Below are 23,147 nucleotides of genomic sequence, written 5' to 3'. Positions count from 1 at the left end.
TGGAAATGTCAAGCAGAATCAATAGAAAAGCACTTGGGGCCCAATCTTAGTAGACTCAGCACATTTTAAAGCATACTTGAAATGTCCCTGCTGATAAATCTCAGAGGACCACGTGTAGATTATGAATTGAGGTGCTGCTCTTTGGGTACTGAAGCTCTCTATGGTTTGCCAGGTGGGCTGTGGTGTGTTAGACCCACATCGGTCTCTCCCTGGAGAAAACCTTAGAAATCAGGAGCTCTGAAAGTCATTTCTGCTGGTGGCAGCAGCATAGGAGGATGAGGATGGTGGGATAGAGCAGAGGGGCGTGAAAGAGCTGGGAAAGGTATCATCACACGGTTCCTTAAATCTCTCAACTCCCATATCTTCATCGCTTAGCCTGGAAGGACATTTCTTTTATAGGCTTGCTTTGAAAGCTTTTTAAAACTTCGCTGTGTGGGGGAAATATTTACGACCATATGTGGTTTCACTTCCTCCTTCCATGCTCTTTGGACACCTCACGCTGGCTCCTGAGGAGAATGGGAGAGAACAAATGATTATGTTTTAAATGTCATTGCAGAATTTGCTGCATATTTTACTTTAGTGATTTGTGGCATCTGGTCAAAATCTGCCCTCTTTTTGATTTTTTAGGACTGTAGTTGGAAATATCTTTATCTTGTCATTAAACTCTGATATTTTCAGTCACGGAAGCTGCAAAGTTTGGGCCTGAGACAACCTTCTCGGTAGCTTATTTACCCAGTGTTCAGCCCATGATGGTCCACTTTTCATGCCAGAAAGTAGCCATTGCTGTTAGAAGCCAAATAAATGATCTGCTTAATGCTTTTATAAATGCACACCTCAAATTTAAGGAAAAAAAATATAATCTAAATACTTATATGCTTGTTTGAAAACTTGTGGTCTGGGGGAGAAAAACAACCTCTCCTCTATGGAAATCCTATAGGGAATGAAGTATTTTCTTGGTGTAGGGGTGCCAAGGAAGCCAGGAGATGTCTCCTAATGAGCAGGGTGGGTGGCGGAGCAGTTGTCACCCTCCTGCACGCCATGGGATCCTTGGGACGGTCACACGTGGATAGACAGCAGCTCAGCATCTCGGGAGGTTTGGCCAGGCGATGGGGAGCTTCATGTGTTCTCCACCCTGTGCTGCAGTTGGTGGCGAGGCCCTTTTTGGATGCGTAACTTTGTGTTCATCGAGGTTGACTTGGTTTTGTTTTTATCCTTCGGGTGTAGTGGAGGAGTGTGTATCTATATAGAGTTTTTTCTTTTTAAAAATAGGCCTTTTTTGTATGTTATTACTAATCCGGTTTGAGCTCTGCTGTCCAAATTGCCTCGTTTGTGACCCAAAGTGCATTTAAACATGAACTGCAGAAGCACCACGGCATTAAATGCTTTTGATTGATCTCCCTGATGGTTTTATTAAAGAACTAAAACCCTTTTTTGGGGAGACAGATACAGTTAGTGATGCGAAGGGAGAAATCTAATTACATTTTGGCTTTGTCCTTAACTGAAATGCTACAAAATAGGATTTTTCTAATGGATAACTAAAATGATCTCTTCTTTAAATAAAATATAGAAATGACCAGCTGAGTTCAAGTCAAAAATGCACTGCGTCCAGAAATTGATTAACTGCTGGCAACGATTCTGTCCTGCTGCACACCAGGCCAGCTGGTGACCTGGCCAAACCTCCTTGGATCGCTCTGCCTGGCCAGAAGAATGATTTACTAAACCTTTTCCTGAGTGATCCTCCCCTTTGGTCCAAGAGATTAATCTCATCAGCTCTGTGTGTGTGTGTGTGTACACTCAGTATTCCACTAAATCGAATAACGCCATCATCTTACTCAGCTCTGTCTTCCCTAAGCAGGAATCTGCCTGGTTTTATGGATTTGTGAGGAGCTGGGATGCTGCGTGTTCTTCTCCGGATCCTCCTTCTATCTGCTCTATTCCACTTAAAATACCAGGGAAATTATTCAGAAGAATTAAACCTTTATTGCATCCTTTCCCCAAGCTGGCTCTAATGACTTTTAAAACGTGTTCCCTGTGTTTTACAAAACAGGTTTTACTTGCAGTTTAGGGGAAAATTGTAATAAAGCTCTAATTCTTTTGAATAATTTCCTTGTTATTTTCTACTGAGATAAGCCCAAGTTAAAAAAGAGATATATGGGGTGGGGGATTGTTACACAGATGTCCGTGGAAGCTGTTAAGCGTGAGTCATGGTGTGAATATAGAAGCCCTGAGTTGTCATCCCTGGTGAGCAGGGAGGATGTATTTCTTAATATTAAAGTTCCTTTTTTAATTTTAAAAGAAAATGACTTAAAGCCTCCTGTCCTTTTGAGACTGGTTGTCAATGGCATCATTGCAGGTTACCATGGCAATATATGCTGAGATAATAGATTAACAGCCATTGATTGACTAGAAAACTTAAAGCTCTTTTATCGTGGGATATGCCAAATCTATTGACAGAAAACAAAATTTAAAGTAATATCTTCCCTTGGCGTTACACTGTTGCCGTTCTTGATGCTGGTTCTTGGCCTAGTTTTACCTGATCTGGCTTAAGAACCAAACCATTTTGCAACAGTTGGTGCTTTACTATGGTTTTTTAATTAGCCAGGGCAGTGCCCATCCCTACCTCCAGGTGGTTGGAGGGGGCAAGCCCTTTGATCCGTGTTTGGGTGAAGTTTTGGCTTGAGAAAGGCGAAATTTCTGTTACATGGGGCTCATTTCTGTTATATGGGGCTCTGCCATTTCAGGGCTTTTGTGAAAGAATGGGGGCTACAAGCAACAAGTCTTTAAATCCTCATGTACAGTTACATACTTAACCACAGATGTCATCACTAGTTTGATGCTTTGCCTAAAAATGTATTTAGACCCTATTATTTAAGTACAGCAGGAATGAAATCACTCCACTTGGGGAATAAGCGCCAGAGCAGCATTTACTAATTGCAGATTCATTAGCAGCTCTGTAGAGATGCAGCGGGGTGGTCTCTCCAGAGCAACATTTTCCAGACTTTCCCAGTTGCATACCTTCTTCTGGCTTGATTTTGGGATCTGAAGTGCTCGCAATAACTGTTTGGTTTTATTTAATTTGCAGTCCTGCACCTAACTTCTGGCCAGGTGTCTGGGAAAGGGTGAACTGGGAGGCAGCAGCACCTTTTTCCCTCCACCCCAGTGCCTCCCAGTCTGCTCCATGAATGCTTAGATGTTGGTCCCCCCACTGAAGGATGTGCCAACATGCATCCCTGGGTTCAGAGGTGGCTGGTTTAGCATCCCGCAGGCTCTGAGCAATGGGGAGGGTGGGCAGGAGCTGATGCTGATCCCAGAGATGCGGGGCTGCAAGGTGAGCAGCCTTTATTTCCCAGCTCTGCTCAGCCATGCTGTGGTTTGAGGGATGGCTCTTGAAAACAAATACAAACCTCAAACAAAGGGCCCGACTTTCATAATCACACATGCAAGAATGCATCCGCAGTTGCTTAATTGCTGCATGCAATTACCCTCCAAATTAGAGGGCAATTACCCCAATTCAGTGTACATTCTCTGTCATTTTATATTATAAAATTACATGTACAAATAGCTATATAGGGACATAACCAAGTGTTTGCAAATAACTTCAGTTGCATACACAGTTTCATGTAGAAAGCCCGGTGGTTTTGACAGTTAGGCAAACAGACTGTCTGGTAAATCACTCAGTGTTTATGCAGACTATTTTGACACATTCCATCTTTTCATATATACTTTCATTTTAGCTTTTAAAAAGGGGACAGGCAGAGATAAAGAGCTGAGATTTATGGCAGCCTTCAGCCTTGGGGAAGATATTCCCTGTGTATCTAATTATGAGTTAGGAGCCCAGCAACTGCTAATGCCCAGACCTGGAGTCGCTACACTGGATCTTGGCTGTAATTTAGCAGCTGTTGGATAATGACACAGCCTTGGTGATCTGTCAGCAGCTCCAAATTAGGAGAGCAGAGTTTAGTCTCAGATCAGCAGCAAGGTCCCATGCCTCAGCAGGCTGAAGCCCTTCAGTTCAGGAGGACCCTTTTTAATGAGCTCCCTCTGTGCCTTGCAACTCCTGAGTAGAGGAGAGAGGTCTTCCCACGTCACACGGTGTTTCGACTGCTCTTCCCATCGTTACGTGCCTCAGATAGGTGCTGGGGGTCTTGCATGGCAAAATCCTAGTGATGCTTCAGGCATCTGGAGCAGAAAAATAACCCAAGGGAATCAGTGTAATGATGGTTTCTCAGGACTGAGGTCAAGCAGTTGATTTCCACCCCAAAAATGGCTGGTGGTGGGTAGCTTCCCTCTGCCTTCATCATGTGTTGGGAGTTATTTTGGCTTGGTAGTATTCTGTGTAAAGGTTCCTTCTTCGAGGAAGGTTGTCGTGGTTTGACCCCAGCTGTCAACTAGGGCCATACAGCCCCTTGCTCACTGCTCTGCCTTAAGTGGGATGGAGGAGAGACCAAGAAAGGGAGAAAAAAAAAGAACAACCAGCCTTGTGGGCTGAGATGAGAACAGTTTAATAGGACAGCAAAGGAAGATAAAATTATAATAATGATAATGGAGTATACAAGACAAGTGAGGCACAATGCAGTTGCTCACCACCCGTGACACCAATGTCCCATCTACTCCTGAGCAGCGGTATTTGCCACTCTGGCCAACTCCAGTTTGATATACTGAGCATGGTGTCCTATGGTATGGAATACCCCTTTGGCCACTTTGGGTCAGCGGTCCTGGCTTTGCTCCCTCCCAGCTTCTTGTGCACCCAGCAGATCATGAGAAGCTGAAAAGTCCTTGACTACCCAGAAACAACCGAACGAACAGTATATTATCAACATTCTTCTCATACTAAATCCAAACCACAGCACTATGCCAGCTACTAGAAAGAAAATTAACTCTATCCCAGCCGAAACAAGGACAAAGGTGTTGGGCAAAGCCACACTGTGCATCCCCAAAGCACTGGGTATGTGCAGTGGGATGTCAGAAACCCATCTGTTCCCGCAAAGCCTAATTCTTCCTCAGACTTTGTTTTCAAACAGGACTTCAGACTTTATTCCTTAAATGGCTATTTGTGGATCGTGGTATTGAAATGTTTATTGTTTTTGCCTGGCTGCTGTCATGAGGCTCTTTTGCATGGACAGAACCGGGGTTTATAGCGGGCGGTGCTGCTGGAGATGCTGTGCTGGCAGAGTATGGCTGGGCAGGTGGAGAATGGGGGACCATTGAATTAAACCAAGTTCTGACAGTGATCTTCAGACACTTGCGTAACAAATGTTTTATATCTCAATGATAATGATAATAGAATATACTAAACAAGTGATGCACAATGCAGTTGCTCACCACCCACGACACCAATGGCCTACAAAGGCTTTTATTTTAGGAAAGCCTTTTTGTGTCCAGAATTAATCCTGTCCCTTCCCTCAGCTGCTTGGGTTTGGTTCAACACCTCCCTTGAGTCAGGATGTGCTGCCGTGGGTTGAGGGAAGCCCACTCAAGTCCAGCCCAACCTCACTGCACTAATGCATGAGCTGTGTCCGGTGGAAAGGAGACAAGCACTTCTTGCACTCATTTTGGGGCAATACCCTTCAGTTTTTCTTGCAACTTGAAATGAGAAGCAGGATCTGGTTGATCTGTGCCTCTCCTACCTCTGTCACTTGGCAGAAGTATCCAGCTCTGTGTTTCCTACAGGCCTCTGGTGGCCTCAGGGGAATGGGCACTTCCGTACCTGTTGTCCAAGGGGAAAAGAGGCAGAAAAAACTAGATGGCTTCCCAGACATGCAGGAGTAGAGTTCAGATTTCCTCCTCCTGGTCACCACCACCCCACTGTTCCTGTCAAAGACACAAAACCCTGTTTCAGTTCCCCCTCCTGCCATTCCGTAGAGAGTTTTAGCACAGTGAATGCAGATAAGGCAGTTTGCTGCAAACTTTGGTCTCTGCGTGATCCATTACAGAGCGAGGTGTGAGTGTTTCTTGATGAGCTAAAGCAGCAGGTAAATTAACACCCAGTCCTGGAGCCATGGCCCTTCCTGCTGAGACCATCTTGGGCACAAACAAAAGGGTTTCTTGCAGTCCTGAGCACCCAGCAGGATGAGGATCCTTACCAAAGGCTTTTTAAAAAGATCTGAAAGCAGGTAGCAAACATGCAGGTTTTTGAAGTGTCTCTGTAATGCAAGCATCCTTAGGAGCTGTTTTAAGGAAAACATGCATGTATTCAGTCATGCAAAACTTTATTCGTGTTTTTATTCAATTCATCTAAACTTTGACAGCAGAGGAAAAACTGCGAAAGGCCTTTTTCCTGGCGCAGTTGCTGTTTGCAGAGTTGGGTTTGCGTGTTTGCAAGCAGATCTTAGTCTTCAGCTGAAACTTGTTCCAGAAAAGACAACTGTCTTGGGGGAAGGGAGCCTGGGCTCAGCACAGGATTTAGCAGCCTTGCTTTGCTGGTCCCAGAGCCGACACAGCTCCTGCTGTACATCTTTTTAGCATTCCCTTGTCAAAGCACAGTAGAGACATCAAATCTCACCGCAGCTTTGTGCATTGCGTTGGCCATCGTTGCAGGTGGAGAAAACAGAGACTATACAATATTGCTCGAGGTTATGGACAGAAGTGGCTGAGCCAGGATTAGATTTTGGGGCGGCTTCCCAGGCAAATGGTTTGTTAAGCTTTCCTGCTTTCTGGGAGATGGGGTTGGGAGAGAGAGGAAATTTCCGTCTAGAGCAAAAGCAAGATTGGGTTTGGGATGATGGCAGTGATAATGGCAAAATGTATTTCAAGGACTGGACCAGAAGGTGACAGTGAGGATCAGCTATCAGGTATCAGCTTGAAGCCATGTGAAGTATTACAATGAAGTGAAGATATTTACTCATTCCTTTATAAAGAAAAAGATACCGGCCTCTCTGCACACAAGACAGTGCTCCTTCGCTTCCCTTCTGATTTAACCAGTATTTAGCAAAAATGCTTAATCTGCCCTAACAAAGCATGGTGTAAGTATCAAGAGAGAAAATATCCAGGCTTTAACAAGGAGTGTCAATATTGACACTGTTCTGTGTTGAGGGATATTGGTAGGTTGTTTTTATTATAGTAAGCAACTTGTCAGGGGAAAACTCAGATGGAGCTTTGCAAGTGCCGATAAAACCTGCAGGTGCTATTGAAATTGAGCTCTTGTTCGTGTGTGCTTTGAATATAATTTTCGTTTTCTGAAGTCGGCTTTATGACTTTCTCATACCCCTCCTCCCTTTCAGTCTCTCCCACGATGCAGATTAAACATTCTTCCAAAAAGAAAAAGTTACTGAAGGACTGAACGCCTCTCCACTTGTTAAGAAAACTTCCTAGTCGGATGAGTTTGCTCCATACCATGAAAATGACCCATCCCTGAGTCCAGGCATTGGTATCAGGAGCAGGCTGGACACATCACCCCTAGCTTGAGCAGAAACCATGGTTTCTCCTGCACGCTTCTTGCAGTTCCACTCCGTGCCAGGTCATCTACACTCCTTGCTTGATACCTGCTGGCAGCAGAAGGTTGATTCCCTACAGCAGATCAGGCTACGCTGAATAGCTTGAATACAATCTCTAGCTCAAACACCATCTCTCAAAGGCTCTCCACGCACTGCAAAATTGGAGGCGAATCCTCCCACCAGGTAACAGCTTGGAGACCTGGCAGCTTGAGGAGCCGCAGGCTGTGGATAGGCAGGTCAGGCTTCCCCAGCGTCCTGCTCGCTTGGGACAAGTCATTTAATCTTGGCCACTCGCTGCTTGGTGTCTTTTGCAGACTGAATTGCCTCACCTTGTGGAGACCAATCAGAAGTGGCCAGTTTGCTGCCTTGAGTGGGAATCACAGTCTGGGTTGCGTTTAGGTCATCCAGACATGGCCTTAACTGCCTTAACTGCAGCATTGAAGGTTGTAGGGCCTTTGGAGAGGTAGAGTCATGAAAGCACTGCAGATTTTTCCAGGCAGAAACTTAGCTCAGTGTTTTGCAAAGGTCTCTCTATTCTGGGAGATGCAGCACTTTCATTTCATCATCCTGCAGGACCCCTTTGTGTTTCCTACCCGGTTGTCAACACATTTTATTGGGATACCTAAGTTTTCCACAACTGCAATCCATAAATGATCCTAAAGGTCTTTTCCAACCCAAATGGTTTTATGATTCTATGGAAATAACGGCCAGGTCTGAGCTTACCTTGGATTGGGTGATCCTGAGGAGAGATGGCTGCAGGGCATCTCAGGATTTACAAAATCATGAGCTTCATGGTACCTTTTCTGAGTGTTTGCTTACATGTCATGTATCTGCTGCATTCTTCTCACTTTAAACTAGTTCTTAAAATGCCATAAAGCTGTGTATTTCCAAATGAAGACAGGATTTCTAAGGCTTGGGACAAAACAGATCACTTGCAGATCTCAGTGTTCCCTTACTTGTTTTTATTGGATGTGTCTGTAATCGTGTTTCAGTTCTGTGTGTTTGTGGCCACATGGGAACTGTTTCACTTGGGGCAGGAGGAATTCCTCAGTCCTTTGGTACAAGGCTGTAAGTGGTAAAGGACCTACAGGCTATGGAGACTCATGGTTTGTGGTGGCCAAACATCCATTTGGGGTGGCCAGACTTATTCAGGGAACAGAGTTACTTTTTGGTAAAGGTCTTGCTTGGGTGGAGAGGCGGCGTGTCAACCACAGCTAAAAAGTGGCATTTATCATATGGAGACTTATCAAGTAAGCCTGAACTGCAACCTAAGTGAGAAACAGGCACTGGTCCAGTCTTCCTCTGCAGGATGAATATTATATATGCTCACTTATAACCTACCCATGAAAGAAATCATTCATTTTTTAGTGGTGTTTCCCAAAATAGGGGTAGAGAGGGAGGGTAACACTGCTGTGTGACATCCCAGCAAGTAGCACCCCAGAAGGCTGCCTTTCCTCAGCATGGTTTCTGGGTTGCCTTGTCTTGTACATCCCCCTGTTAGGGTCCTGTGGCTGAAGCACTGGCCAGAGGAGACCTGAGAAGTTCTCAGTTGGGCTCTTGACTTCACCATGAGCTCCTCTGGTGAGCCCAGGCAAACCTGACCTCTCTGTTCCCCACCAAAAAAAGGAGAATAACCCTCCATACCATACTGAAGCTCACATTGATGAGCTGCTTTGCTCCAGGGGAGGCAAATGTATGCATCACCTAAAGCAAAGCCACGTGGAGATGCATCTCCTAGGATCTGTTTCTGATTTTGCTTGAACATATTTGGGATTTGAATTTTGCTCCAGGCCCAGGCCATGGGGAAGCTGAAACAAGGGAATGCATTTACTACAACGCCAACTGGGAGCTGGAGAAGACCAACCAGAGCGGCGTGGAGCGCTGCGAGGGGGAGAAGGACAAGCGGCTCCACTGCTACGCCTCCTGGAGGAACAACTCGGGCTCCATCGAGCTGGTGAAGAAAGGTTGCTGGTTAGATGACTTCAACTGTTATGACAGGTAATAGCCTGGTTTTTGGTTTGTTTTGTTCTATTTTTCTGAATACAGGTTTAATTGTTCCTCTAAGCGCAAAGGAAAAGAAAGCAAGTCCAAGTCAATTGGCCCATTCATCCCTTTTAATTACTTCTGTTGCTAATGTAGCTCTCTGAATTGTCACTTATCTGCCTCGACTTTCCAAATAGAACCTGCAAAAAGCACTTTTAGGGGTTTTTGTTGTGTGTTTGTTTTGGTTTGTTTTTTTTTTCCTTAGCAAAGCTTTGATAATTCTGGCATGCATTGAAAAACGTGTCCTGTACCGTCAAATGAAGAGCAATATGTTCTTCCAAGAGCATTTGGCGATACAAAGGAAAACTTGGAATCATTTGGAGCTCTCTAGCAAAGAAAGCACAGATATCTGGAGGTGGTTAGAGGTTGAGATATTCTGAGGTTGGTAATGTTGCAAAAAGTTTTGCCGTTCTTCATCTGAATTAAGAGACGGGTGAGAAGAAAGAGCGGGACAGCAAAAGCAAAATGCATGTTTGTGTGTCGCTGCCTGTAGCGAGCTGAAAAAGAGAGAGGTTTTGTAGAACGAAGGCTCCAGCCTCATTAAATAGCTGGGAAAATAAACCAGTCTTTTCTTATTCCCCTTGATGCAATTCTACGGAGGGGAAAAGAATTAAAACTAAAGAAAATAGCTCTCTGAAGTTTGACGGTTTAAAAGGACAATGCTCGGTAGCTCTGGATTCAGTCAGGGTTTCTGTAAAATAAAACCAAAACCAAACCAACAAACAAAACCAAAAACAACAACCAAAAAACCCCCAAAGCCCCAATGTCCAACTAACCAACCCAAACCGATCCCTTTCAATGGGGATGAACAGAACATAAAAGTCAAGGATTTCCCTTGGTATAACACCAGTGTAGGGTGCTCGCACCTTTGTACAATCCCCAGCTGTGCATCTTTGTAGCTTCCCATTCCAAAAGTTTTAGGACATCAGGTCCTACGTCATGGGGCTTAAGCTGGGACTAGATCTGTCCCATGGCTGGAGACTTTTCTCCCTATGGTGCTGTACACTGTCCCTGCTTTTGTGCTCATTGTCTTAGCTTATCCCAACTGTGAGTTGTTCCACATCTTCCTTCTATTATTAGCGCTGGGTTTACTTTCCCACCACACCTATTCCCTTGCCAGTTGTGTAGCCAAGCTCTATATATAGTTAAATTTTTATTCTTTCCCGATAAATCAATCCTCCTTGGCCCATTAGTCATCTTAATGCCGATTCTTCTGAGAACAGAAGGTCACTCTAGTTTCCTACTTCTAAGCAGAAGTGTTTACTGTAAACAGATTTCTCCTTTCAGTGGCTGCTCTTGTATACAGTGACACTTGTATTGTCACTGAGTGTCTCTGTGCAGGGATGTAGTGGTTCTCAAACTTTGTCATAATATGTTGCTCTGTTATAACAGTAAAAAGTTTCCAGGGCTCCTCACAAGCCTTTTTGCAGCCCTGGGGTTGAGCATCCATTATCCTGCAGCCTCATTCTTCAGTTCCAGGGCAAAGCTATAAAAGATCTTCTGAGAATTAACAAACAGTGCAAGCGTTGGAAGCAACATTTGTAATAAAGGTTAGCTTTAATTAAATAAAGGCTGTTTAAATGGAGTCTCTTTTTATCCCTTCTTCTCTTGAATGCCTCCATCAGTCTTTCACACAGGTAGCGTTGCATCACAGTGGCTAAAAAGATAACTTTTTGATGGGTGGTGCTGTGCTGATGCCTTTTCGGTCTCTGTCTTCAGCATCTTTGGATGCTGAGCTCTTGAGTGCATCTCTTGGGAGATGGACCTGTATCTGCAAGTGTCCTCTGCATGCAGGGCATGGTCCTATTCTGCCAGGCAACACATGCTGGTCCTTGTCACTGGAAGGTGAAGAATTCAGGAGTGCAAGGGTTAGGGTGATGGCTACTTATTCTGTTCTTTATCTTAAGGAAACAAGAACGTAGCATATATACATTTAAGGCTATAGAAAAAAGGTAGTGTTTAAAAAATCGACTTGTGTGCTCTTCCTTTGTTTACACAGCCCCACCAAGAGGTCGTGTTCACGTTCCCTTGAAGAGCACGTGAACCGCTATGAAACGTGCCCTCGCTGCCATAGAATAATGTGTCATTCTCTCCCACTGTCTCATTTGTAATATTTGCTAAGTATAACATGTCATATGTACCTGGATGGCTGCCCCAAGCGCACACCAACTCAAAGACAGGGATAATGAATTGCAGATGTGGTGCAGGCTGTTTTCACTCATTAGCTTGATTTCTTAACCAACAGATTTAGCAAAGGACGTGTTTTCTCTTGAAGACTCCGATACTGATGCTGTTAAATCCAAACGGCTTGTTATCTTATTTCACAAAAAAGCATCTGGAAACATTGCTTAACTTGTTAAAACATCTTTGTTCATTTGAATAAGTCAAATAGCTGGTTTTTTTTTCTTTGAAGTTTAAAAAGTAAAAGCCTGAAAAACAAACCAAGTGCTTCCCAGCTGAGATCTTGCAGGAGACATTTTGGCTAGAGCTGCTTTTTTTCTTTCCCAAAAAGGAATGAAACACCAAAAACTACCCTGCATTATGACTGAAGAGAGCCCTTTCCATCCTTCTTGTGGCAGTATGTCAGTGATACCACAGAAAAAGAGGCTTGGCGTGGGTTCACAAATGAGTAATAATGTCAAACACATATGATTGTTTTGCTGCTTCCTCCAAGTGGTCGAAGGAAGGAAGTTATGCATATAATTTAGCTGGGCTTCAGGAAATAGTTTGATACAGTTCTCTGCAGAGAGCAGCTCTGCAACCCTGATCGCCAAAAGCAGAGGCTAATGTAGCAAAAGGTGGTGGGGAAGGGAAGCAGGTATTTAAGAAAAGGAAAGAAATGACTGCTAAAGTGCTGCAAAAATCACTGCACATCTCTTTTGGCATTGACCTGTGGGAGAGGGAGGATGTGTGGAAGCAGAGTCGGTCTGATCTGTGGCCATCCCCTAACGCCTTGAGCAGTGTGGAAGGAAACCTCGGTGCTGCGAATGCTGCGGCACTACCTGGATAAGAGGCAAATAGGGAAAATGAGAGCTGCAACCTGATTTTCTTAAAGCCTTTTGTGCAGGAATAAGTTTTTTTAAAGGAAGAGGAGATGACACTTGAAAATTTAACTTTAAAAGCAAAACAAAACCAAACCCTGCACCGCAGGTGCTGCTGGTGTCTGGTTGCCCTTCCAGCATGTAGAGTTAGTGATGCTGAAGGCTGTGAGAGCGGTCTGAGCTCAGCCTTCCTTGTATGTGCTTTATGGCACAATCATTAATTGTGCAATCAAATGCTCCTCTCCCCTGACAGCATACATACGGGCTGTGGGAAAGGCGCTGTTCAGGGAATGAGGCATCTCTCCATCGTTTTTCTGCTTCTCATTCAGTTAGCGGCGGCGGCTGTTATTTATTACTTGCCATCTAATGCCTTCAGTACATATGGAAGCATTTGTTTCCTTTATGGTCTTTTCAAGGATCTTTGCTATCCACTGGGGTATTAGAGTGTCAGGTTCTGTTCTGTAAGAGGAGAGTGCCGATCTGTGCAGCACAGCAGCAGGAGAAGGTGCATGGAGAAGACGATTCGGGGCAGGAGTTGGCTGATGTTGTTTTTTCTGTTCCCTTCGTTGCCCTGTCTGTCCCTCCCTGACACAGGCAGGAGTGCGTAGCCACAGAAGAAAACCCTCAAGTGTTTTTCTGCTGCTGCGAGGGCAACTATTGCAATGAGAAATTTACCCATTTGCCTGAAGTCACCGGCCCAGAAGGTGAGTGACCATTGTGGGTGGGAAGGGAGAGTCTCTTCTTCTGGTGTTCTTGATGACTTTGGGTTGCTGGATGTTGAGCAAAAAAATATATCTGACAGGACACAAAGTACCATTTGGGTTACAAAGTCCAGAAATCTTTCTGCTGGGGTTCTTTAAGGATAGTTTTTTAAGGTTGTTTCACTCTGTGGGTAAAGTGTGTTATATCAACACCTTGTAAGGATTAGGTTTTTCTTCATGGTGGGCTCTTAAAAATCCCACACAGGGGGAATAGGGAAGGGTGATTTATACAGCATGGATCAACTCAGACTCTTAAAAGGTGTTTGACACCTTCTTTATTAATTTTCATAGGCCAAAGGTCTCCAAATATCTTGGAGATCAAGGATTTTTGCATTTGATTGGTCTTTTCTTGGTCTGGGGATTGAAAGGGAATGTGTGTGTGTGTGTGTCAGCTTTCAGAGTTTGTGGATATACTTCAAGGAAGAAAAGTAATAGCAGGTCCTTCTTCAGAGGCTAATAGAAAAATGATGATTCTTTTAGCTCTAGGCTTGCTGAAGTATCATTCAGTAAAAACTATTAAAGCAGGTGGGTCTTGTCCTTAGGATGGTTTCTTTTGCTCTCAACTCCCTGCCTTTACTGAGATGTTCCAGTAGACTATTATCAGATTTTCCCGGGCTTTCCTGTTAGGTTTTTAATTGTTTACATGGGTTTTATTATCTCCTGTTATTAATGTACCCGTGGCAACCTAGTAGCAAATATTCTTTCTCTCACAGTTTTTTGTTTAATTTGGCAAGTCTCGTTATTTTTTCCTTCTCTGTCTCCAACATAGCAACATGGCTCCATTTAGTATTCCCATTGTTTGTGTCTCAACTGCACTGATGTAATTTGGAACAAGAACTACTGTGGGAATAGTGCATTTGATTGTGGCTCCGGCAGCATTTTACTAAAAACTGACATCTTGTCAATCACTACAAAGGCAAAGCGGTGCTGCAAGGGATTTCGTGCTCGCTTAAGACTTTCACAAGGGTTAAGAGGAGGAAATTTTCTGCTTTTACGTATCCCAGCAAGAAATGCCCATTTTAACTAAAGGTCAGGCGGAGGCTCAGCTTGCAAAGTGTGGTTTGGACCATTGTAGCTCCATTAGTAAAAGCCGTATGGAAAAGAGTGAACCGCAGAGCTTCATGAATGCTGTTGGATGTGACAGGACATGCCACTAAGTATTGTCAGCTTTGGAGTGGAGGGCAGGATGGAGTTTGGTTGCATCTGGCCCTGTAGCTGACAGTGCTGTTACATGCCCGAAGGGTCCTTTCCCTCATTTACCCTCTCTTTTCTCAGTCATATATGAGCCGCCGCCACCAACGCCCTCCCTGCTCAACATCCTGGTGTACTCGCTGCTCCCCATCGCTGTCCTCTCCATGGCCATCCTCTTGGCCTTCTGGATGTACCGTCACCGCAAACCTCCCTACGGGCACGTCGATATTAACGAGGTGAGGGAGAAACCGGGAGCTTTTCCAACTCGTTCTCCTTTATTTGGACCTTACGAAAGGCATGGAGGCCGCTCAGTATATGTTCACATCCACTTTTCCTTCACTCTTTTCAAGTGGCCTAACTTTTCTTCTCTGTCCTTTTGAAGTTGGTGGTACAGTTGGCCTCCATGGCCCCCTGCGAGGCTGGTGGGTTTACATGGGGGTTATCACCATGTCTGAGATTCCTAAGGGATGGAGTTGCACAGCTGTGCTCATTGACCACTCTTCTCCCCAAACTCTCAAACCCCTTGCCTGATTTCAGCCAACTTTGCAGAGGAGCAGAGATCACAGAGATGATAAAGTTCCTGCCTATGGGGTGAGGGGAGGTGCTTTCCCTGTTGAAGCTCAGTTTTTATGAGCCATCAGAGAATGCATGCAGGAGGTCATCCTCATGGCCCAAAGCCATCGGGAACTGGTCCTTGCTTGCTCTGCTGTGCCCTAAGCCTTCTGGTTTCTTCTGAAGAGCCGAGCTGTTACCTCTCCCTCCCTTCTCTGCCCATTACAGCCCATACTGTGAACCTTTCCCATCTGAAAGCAGAGAGGACACAGCTCCAACCTCACGCGTCCTGCAGGGTTGCGTTGTTCTCCTGGACAAATGCAGAGTTGAAATAGATACGATCTTTATGATGCTGACAGACCTGTTTACTGCCCATTGCTAGGGTTATGTGAAACATGCTTAATGAAGTGCAAAGCAGTGGGAGGTTTTAGGTGTAGCTGGCTGTTGGGTCACAAGATCAAAAAGTTCCTGCTTTTGGCAGGAGGTAGCCTTGAGGTCATCCATGTTTTACAGCCCAGAATAGCTTTTGCTTTGAAAACATAGGAGAATTCAGGTTTTGCCAGAGGATAGCAGGCAGTAGTTTGACAGACAAAGTGACACTTGGAGGCATAGATTGTTATATGTGTTCTGTACAAATACCCTACAAAGCGAAATAGGGAATTTTGAGCTGCTTTTGCTGCAAACACTACACCTAAATAATCTGCATTAAATAAAATGTTATTTCTTTGTGCCTCTTTCCTCATATACAATCTTTCCATCACTCCCCTCCTTTCTATTTTCTCATCTAGTTTCAGCTGGTGACAGTGTTTTTCTCTTGTGCAGGACCCCGGCCCGCCACCCCCTTCTCCCCTGGTTGGCCTAAAGCCTCTGCAGCTCTTGGAGATCAAGGCGAGGGGCCGCTTTGGCTGCGTGTGGAAGGCTCAGCTGATGAATGACTACGTAGCAGTGAAAATCTTCCCTATTCAGGTGAGAAGTGCATTGCATTAGGTTCTCACTCATTTGGCTTCCTCACTGGTGCTGAGTTGCTCTAAGTGCCTATGGAGGTGTTTTTAAGACGATAACAAAGATGCGTTTGGACTCTCCTGCTGGGGAAGAAGTTCAAGGCCCTTCCTTTCCTACACTTTTCTCTGTGTTGTCTAATTACCAACCGTCTACTGTGGTAGTAGTTGCTGCAAGAAGGGCAAAAACAAGCGCATTTTGAAATCTATAGGATATTTTAACTTCACTGCAAATTGTAGAATTATAGAATAACTTGGGTTGAAAGAGACCGTCAAAGCTCATCTAGTCCAACCCCTGCCATGAGCAGGGACATCTTCACCAGCTCAGGTTGCTCAGAGCCCCGTCCAGTGTGGCCTGGGATGTCTCCAGGGATGGTTCATCCACCACCTCTCTGGCCAACCTGGGATGGTGTTTCACCACCCTCAGTGTACAAAATTTCTTCCCCATGTTTAGCCTGAATCTCCCCTCCCTTAGTTTAAAACCATCACCCCTTGTCCTATCATAACATGTCCTTCTAAAAAGTCTGTCCCCATCTTTCTTTTGGTGCCTTTTAAGCACAGAAAGGCCACACTAAGGTCTCCCCGGAGCTTCTCTTCTCCAGCTGAACACCCCAACTCTCTCAGCCTGTCCTCCCAGCAGAGCTGTTCCAGCCTCGGATCATTCCTGTGGCTCCTCTGGCCCCTCTCCAGCAGGTCCATGTGTGTCCTGTGCTGAGGAACCAGAGCTGGACCAGCACTGCAGGGGGGTCTCAGCAGCGCAGAGTCCCTGGTGTTACAGCCCAGCGCAGCAGCGTGCAGCTGCGATGTCCAAAATGCACACAAAAGACCAAAGCCTCTGCTTTGTGTGTCCTGCCTGTGTAGATTGTAAATCCAGACCTGAGCCTAGCAAACAGTTTGCAGCTTACAAAGGCGCAGCCCCGGTGCTGTGACAGCTAATTGCACTGCGGCGTTTCTGTCAGCTCACGTCTTCTGCTCTAGAAAACCTTTGAACGCTCCTGACTTCACTCTCGAGGAATTGCAGATGGAAAGAGTAAAGCAATCAAAAGTCAAATGAAACAAGAATGACTGAAACATCTTTCTGCTTCTCTGCCATCTCCTTCTTTGTTAATTTTTCACCCCGCATTTGTTGTCACAGCATTGCTAAAGGAGATTTGCACATCTTCTGTCCAAGCCAGCTGTGACCTACTAGTAAATATTCAATAGGGCCTGGATTAGATTTTGCAATTGTAACAATTACAGCTACAATGCAGATCTGGCTGCTGTATGCGCAGGCTTTATTCTTGCAAGCATCCTTAGGAAATCTTGACAAATCTTATTTCGCAGTGAGGTTGGGTTTGTATTTCTCCTCGCTCCGCACACATGTGCTTTAGGAATAGCCAAGGATAATTTTGGGGATGGAAGACTGAGAACAGCCACTTCCAGGCTTTCTCCACCATCTACCCTTTAGGAAAACAGCCTCATTTTGAAGGGATACATCACATCCAAACGCTGGAGGATGATATTAAAAGGAACGTGAGCAGCTCTGACTGAGCTGAAGGAGCTGTTTGCTTTAAAGGAAAGTGTGATCTTTGACGGCGCGTTTCTCCCTGCTTTAGGATAAGCAATCTTGGCAGAGCGAGAGGGAGATTTTCAATACTCCTGGCATGAAGCATGAAAACCTTTTGCAATTTATCGCAGCAGAGAAAAGAGGGACAAACCTAGAGACAGAGCTCTGGCTGATCACAGCTTTCCACGACAAGGTAAAGTATCATTGCACCTACATTTTGGGAAGGCAGAGAGGCGACTGGTCACAAAGCAGCAAGATTTGATGTCTAATATTCTCCCAGAAGCTCCCCTGTAATCTATCCAGTCCCTGGGGAGCTGTGGCTTAGTAGTAGCTGAGAAGTGCTCCTGCTCCCCTCCTTCAGAGGCCCTTCCTTTAACTTTCAAGGCTTTCTTACACAAACAGAGGATTAATGTGGTGGGATTTGGGGAGAGACAGAGGCGCTAAAGTCCACAGCTCACGTGGGTGTTGGTCACCATCTCTTAACGTGTGTAGATGAGCAGGTGGGAGCCGGGGACCGCAGAACATTGCGGTCCCAACTCGCCCCTTGCAGATGGGCTCCGTGTTTGCTTTTTAAGCTCAGGGTGTAACTCCCCCGTTTCATGGATTGCTTTAGTTATCAAACATGACTAACACTTAAAATAAAACAAACATGCACAAATCCGGGGTTGAGCCAGCAGCGTTATCCCTCTGTTTAATCCAGGGTCTACTGAGTCAATCATTGCCACAACCAGCTGATACAATGCATCATCTTCTTGCATGGAAGACTTTCCCCTTTCTTGAGTTAGATGAATTGCTCTGTTTTGAGATTATTTTGTCCCTTCCTTACCTGCCTCTCCATTCCCTGGCAGATTAGTAGACTTCTTTCAGACATCCAAATACTTTCTGTTCTGTCAAGGCCTGAGGATGCATTAACACTTACTGGTTTGTATTTCTTCTTCTTTTATACTTTCACTAGTGAATTTTTCCCCTGATAAATCAAGGTTTCAGTTTCTCAGCCACTCATTAAAACCATTTCCTAAGCTGATGAGGTGGTACATATGTCACGTAGCAGGGTCTGCAATTAAGAACGTACGATGTCCTGTTTCGCAGGGCTCTCTGACGGATTACCTGAAGGGCAATATTATCAGCTGGAACGAGCTCTGCCATGTTGCAGAAACAATGGCTCGTGGCTTGTCCTACCTTCATGAAGATGTCCCTTGGTGCAAAGGTGAAGGACACAAACCCGCTATAGCACACAGGTATGGCCTCTTTCATTGATGCAATTCAAGTGGTACGTTCAGATGTTTTTAGGAAGTAAATGCCTTTTAACCCAACAAATCCTGTGCTAAGACAAGATTGTTTTTCAACCACATATGAAATGGTAAAGGGTGAGTAAGTGTCTTGTCCGTGAAACAGTCGGTATGGTTGGTAGTGGTTTATGGGAATGTCTGAAGGGTTGGAGCTTCCCTCTTCCGTTGACTCTTCTCTGACATGTAGTGAGAAGGGAAATCCTAATTGCTGCAGAACCATTCTTTGAAAGGACTGTGCTTGATAAATCACATTATAATCCGTGTGTTTCTGTGGCCGTACCAAGATTTGGACCCTATTTTTCCCTAAGTGTGTTAGACTGATAACTCTGCTGCGTGCCTTCCCACAGAGTTTTTGATCATTAGGTAGGAAACGGAGAAACTGCAGAAGTGCAGAAAATGGCTGCTATTTATTTTTCACTCTATAGTGCCAAAAATCATTCCAGGGTGCTTATGAGAGACACCAGCACAAACACTGAGGTCCCTCTGAGCCCTCTTGGCACACGCTTTAACCCACCTGGTTGACAGCGCTGTGGGGACAGCAGGAATCCAGAAAGCCGTGGGTTAAACCATCCTTGTTGCAACAATACTTGTTTTAGCCCTTCTCTGCAGCCCCATATTGCTCACCCTGGACTAAAGCATCACTACCGAGCAGTTTGCTGGTGGCACAGCGTGATGGGGGATGTTTTCCAGAAAGGGATTTATGTGGGCTACACGCTGTAATCCACAGTCATACATTCCCGCCACCCACCACATCTCATCTAGGAGGGGTTTAAACCCCACATCCCGCTGCAGCAATTTGTACCTGAACTAGCAGGGCTGGCTTCCTGTATAGAGAGATAATCCCTGTTTTTGCAAGGGTGTCTCTGCTCCCAAAACAACCCCCCTGGCTGAACCTGGAGGTTTCTGAGAACTGGAGGCTGTTGAAAGAGCCTGCAGCTGCCTTTGTGCTGCTCCTGGAGCTGACCCTTGTGTCCCTGACATTTGTCCCTGTGGAATAAAGGCAGTGGTTTATACATGGAAATTCCTGAGGGCGGGGAGCAGAGGAAGGCTATAGAAAGGCTTTAAAGCAACAGATCGTGCTCATTAGTGTCCCCATCCATTTAGCAAATGATAAAAGATGGAGAATGCACCATTTGCGTGAACTTAGCACGTAACCCAACAGAAGAGGGATTTAAGGACACGAGGGATTTTCCTTGGATTACCCCACTCCTTTTAGTGTTATTTATTTTTTTAGAAAAAAGAAAGCACTAAATACATTTTAAATTTTGGGGCGGGTGTTTCTGAATGGCTTTACACAATGTGTGCGAAGATGCCGGGGTTGCCAGGTGGGACTCCCCGAGTCGCTGCTGGGCAGGGATTCAGTGAACTCCTTACTGGCCCCCACACTACAGGGATTAAGGTTATGGGATTCCTTGTTGGTGCGAAAGTGCCCCCACGTGGAAGCTGAAAATAAAATCTGCAATAACTGAATCAAGTTAGCGCACCCACCGTTCATAATCCGCTCGCTCTTTTATTCCCTAGTTTCAAGTGTTACATGGAAAAGGATATTTTCTTCGTCTCAGGCCACTTCCTTTAGCAGTGACCATTTTAGGGTGGTCTGAATCATACAGTGTTAGTAGGAATTCTACTTGGCATGGCTCAGATCAAGGATATATCCCTGTCTTGGATATGTTTGCATTGCAGCTCATACTTGCCAGTTCAAGGCGGTTTGTGGAAGGAAGTGCATGGAAAAATGGGGAAATGTATGGAAATGGGGAAATGTATGGAAATAGGGTGAGGAAAAAAGGAATTGCAAAGGGAAATCCCAGCATCAAGTATCAAGGTGTAGCAGTTAACTGTCGCATGCCCAAAGGGCAGCGCGGGTGAGCAACAGCAGTAAATGCCCAGACAATAATCCTGGCTTAAATCTTGTTTCACTTTGAAAACGTATCATTCAGGCCACTGTCTAATAATGTCTCTGTGGTCCTTGCTGGGCTACTGTTCTGCAAAAATCTTGTGCAAAATCTGCACCGTCCTGGAGGGCATAATCCCCTAATGCTGACCGAGCAAAGGCGTTGATCTATGTCATTACATGATGGCTTTTTTCTAAGCCTGTGAGGAAACTACAGCATGGGCGCAGTCTCTAAGACAACAGGTATTGGGTAAATGGTGTTTTTCTGTGTAATGGAGGGGTACAAATGTTTTGCAGGCTCCTCAAAACTGTGCTGTGTCTTTAGAAACCCCGTGTGTCCCCTTTCTGCTGGGGTTTCCTGGCTGTTTGATGCTCTCCAGCTTCGCCACCTCTTCCCCCATCTTGATCCTCAAGCCAGAAATGCACATAGCGCTGTGTTTAGCTAAGAAAGGAAATATCATTTTTCTGATTTTTTTTGTTTCTATGTTTGGGGTTTTTTGTTTGTTTGTTTTCTGGGTTTTTTTTAAGCTCAGAATGAGGGGCTGGTTGTTACAGGATGATTTTTGCTCGTGGTGCTTTGAGCTGTTGCTCTGGCATCCGAGGCCGCAGCAAGCAGCCTTTCTCTATGGTCCAGCAGTTTCTCTCTTCCCAAAGAATTTTGACAGGTCTCTCTAGTGCGGAACAATTGTATCTGCCCTCATTAATTATTTTGTGCAGGCCTGCAATGTCCTGCAATCAGCAGGGTCACCGAGTGAATTGATGATAGGGAAATTATAATGCTGAGCATACAGGACAATTGCCATCTGCTGTCTAAGGTCTGTAATTTAATTAGATTACCAAACATTCCTTTTCAGATGAAAATGTGGGAAGCCCAGGGAACAGGGCTTGACTGGGTAGGCATCTCGGTGTGACCCTCTTCCACCACCGCTTTCCAGCCCATGCAGATTTACCTGAGCTGCACAGGACTGACACAAATGTCCCTGTAAAGCCACTTTCAAGCACAGAGCCACCATCTCCACTGCAAATGCTTATACCAGCCCATCAGCTGCCCAGTGTGATCCTGACAGCTTATCACCCCCTTCCCTGCTTGTTTCCCAGCCCTCCAAATTCTCCAGGGGAGGTCAATCCAGCAATTACACCATAAGTTTAATAGATGACTATGGCAGAGTCTGTTGAAACACATAGTCAGAGTGAAGAGAATCACACCAGCATCTGCTAATTTCCAGGAAGATCTAATTTTGTCAACGGGAGCAAACATCCTTACTAGGATAAAGAGTAAATGGACCCCCTTAACCTGTCTTGTTTTTGTTGTTGGAGTGAGAAATATAAGAAGTACCCAGAGGTGGGGTTCACAGAGCAAGAAATGGTGCCTAATAGTGCCTGCTCTAATTAAAACCTGCGGTTATGATGCCCTCTTCCTATCTCTCCTTACTTTTATTTTGAGCTTAATTCACCGTAGAGTCTGTTTGACTCTGTGCCAGGCAGCACAGACTACTTGGTTGTGGTTTAGGGATGTGGATGGCAGGGAGCAGCCAAATTTTCCAGCACTGACCATGCTGGGCAGCTGGGGAAAGAAGTGGGAGCTGATTTACTGGGGGCTGCTGAGCCTATAGACTTGCAGCGTGGTGTATTGCAACGTGAATTAGATGCGTGCTGTAATAAACCCTTCCCCAACTTGTTTCTTGGCTTGTCCGTAGGGACTTCAAGAGTAAAAATGTCTTGCTGAAGAACGACTTGACGGCAGTGCTGGCCGATTTTGGACTAGCTGTACGGTTTGAACCTGGAAAACCTCCAGGGGACACTCATGGACAGGTAATCATTGTCTTTAACAATAACATTTTAAGAAGTTGAGCTTGTCATAGGTCCTCAGGACGGGGGGGTGCATAGTTTGTATAGACACATTTAATTCTCTTCGAGATATGTGTTTTCTGCAAAAGCTCATGCTCAAACATAAGTCCCAGGAGCTGCTTTGATCTGGGTGAGCGGTGAGAGCGCTCGGACCCTCCCGACCGCTGTGCAGGTGGAGCCCCCCAGCCCCTGGGGAAAGCGGCTTTTTCCTTCAAACATGGGACTTGCTGACTCTTTATTGTCTTGGTATTAAATATTAATACTCCTAAAATGATTCAATTATTTTTAAGGATTCAGCCAGGCTGGCCGTTTGGGTGACCTTTAGCAATGGCAGATCTCACGAGCTGGCTGTGCGCTGCATAAACAGTTTACTACATTTTTATGGGTTTTTAATTTTCTCTCTTTGCGTTGGGGTGAGCGGCCCCTTGTTCTGCTCTCATGCTGGGGCACAGCAAGGCCAGCATCCCCTCCCTGTGCCTCCGGGGTTTTCTGAATTCCTGTCTCCCAAGCAGGCTCCCTTCTTTACATTTATCCCAGAAGGAGTGAATGCTTTT

The 23,147-nt window shown here is 45.2% G+C and overlaps 1 protein-coding gene across 3 annotated transcripts in view; it reads left to right on the top strand.

Moving 5' to 3' along the window:
• The window catches only part of ACVR2B (activin A receptor type 2B), a 100,584-nt gene that overhangs the window by 71,816 nt on the left and 5,621 nt on the right, over positions 1 to 23,147 (top strand). For all 3 annotated transcript variants that reach the window (XM_021301214.2, XM_065050382.1, XM_065050381.1), the window contains exons 2-8: positions 9,224 to 9,431; positions 13,112 to 13,221; positions 14,554 to 14,705; positions 15,844 to 15,987; positions 17,615 to 17,758; positions 18,655 to 18,803; positions 22,443 to 22,557. In XM_021301214.2, coding sequence (XP_021156889.1) covers positions 9,224 to 9,431; positions 13,112 to 13,221; positions 14,554 to 14,705; positions 15,844 to 15,987; positions 17,615 to 17,758; positions 18,655 to 18,803; positions 22,443 to 22,557 — 1,022 coding nt within the window. The remainder of the gene's footprint in view (positions 1 to 9,223; positions 9,432 to 13,111; positions 13,222 to 14,553; positions 14,706 to 15,843; positions 15,988 to 17,614; positions 17,759 to 18,654; positions 18,804 to 22,442; positions 22,558 to 23,147) is intronic.

Source organism: Columba livia, chromosome 2 (assembly GCF_036013475.1).
Source record: "Columba livia isolate bColLiv1 breed racing homer chromosome 2, bColLiv1.pat.W.v2, whole genome shotgun sequence".
NCBI lineage: Eukaryota > Metazoa > Chordata > Aves > Columbiformes > Columbidae > Columba > Columba livia.
Note: the sequence above shows the minus strand (reverse complement) of the source record. Positions and strands in the feature narration are given on the sequence as shown.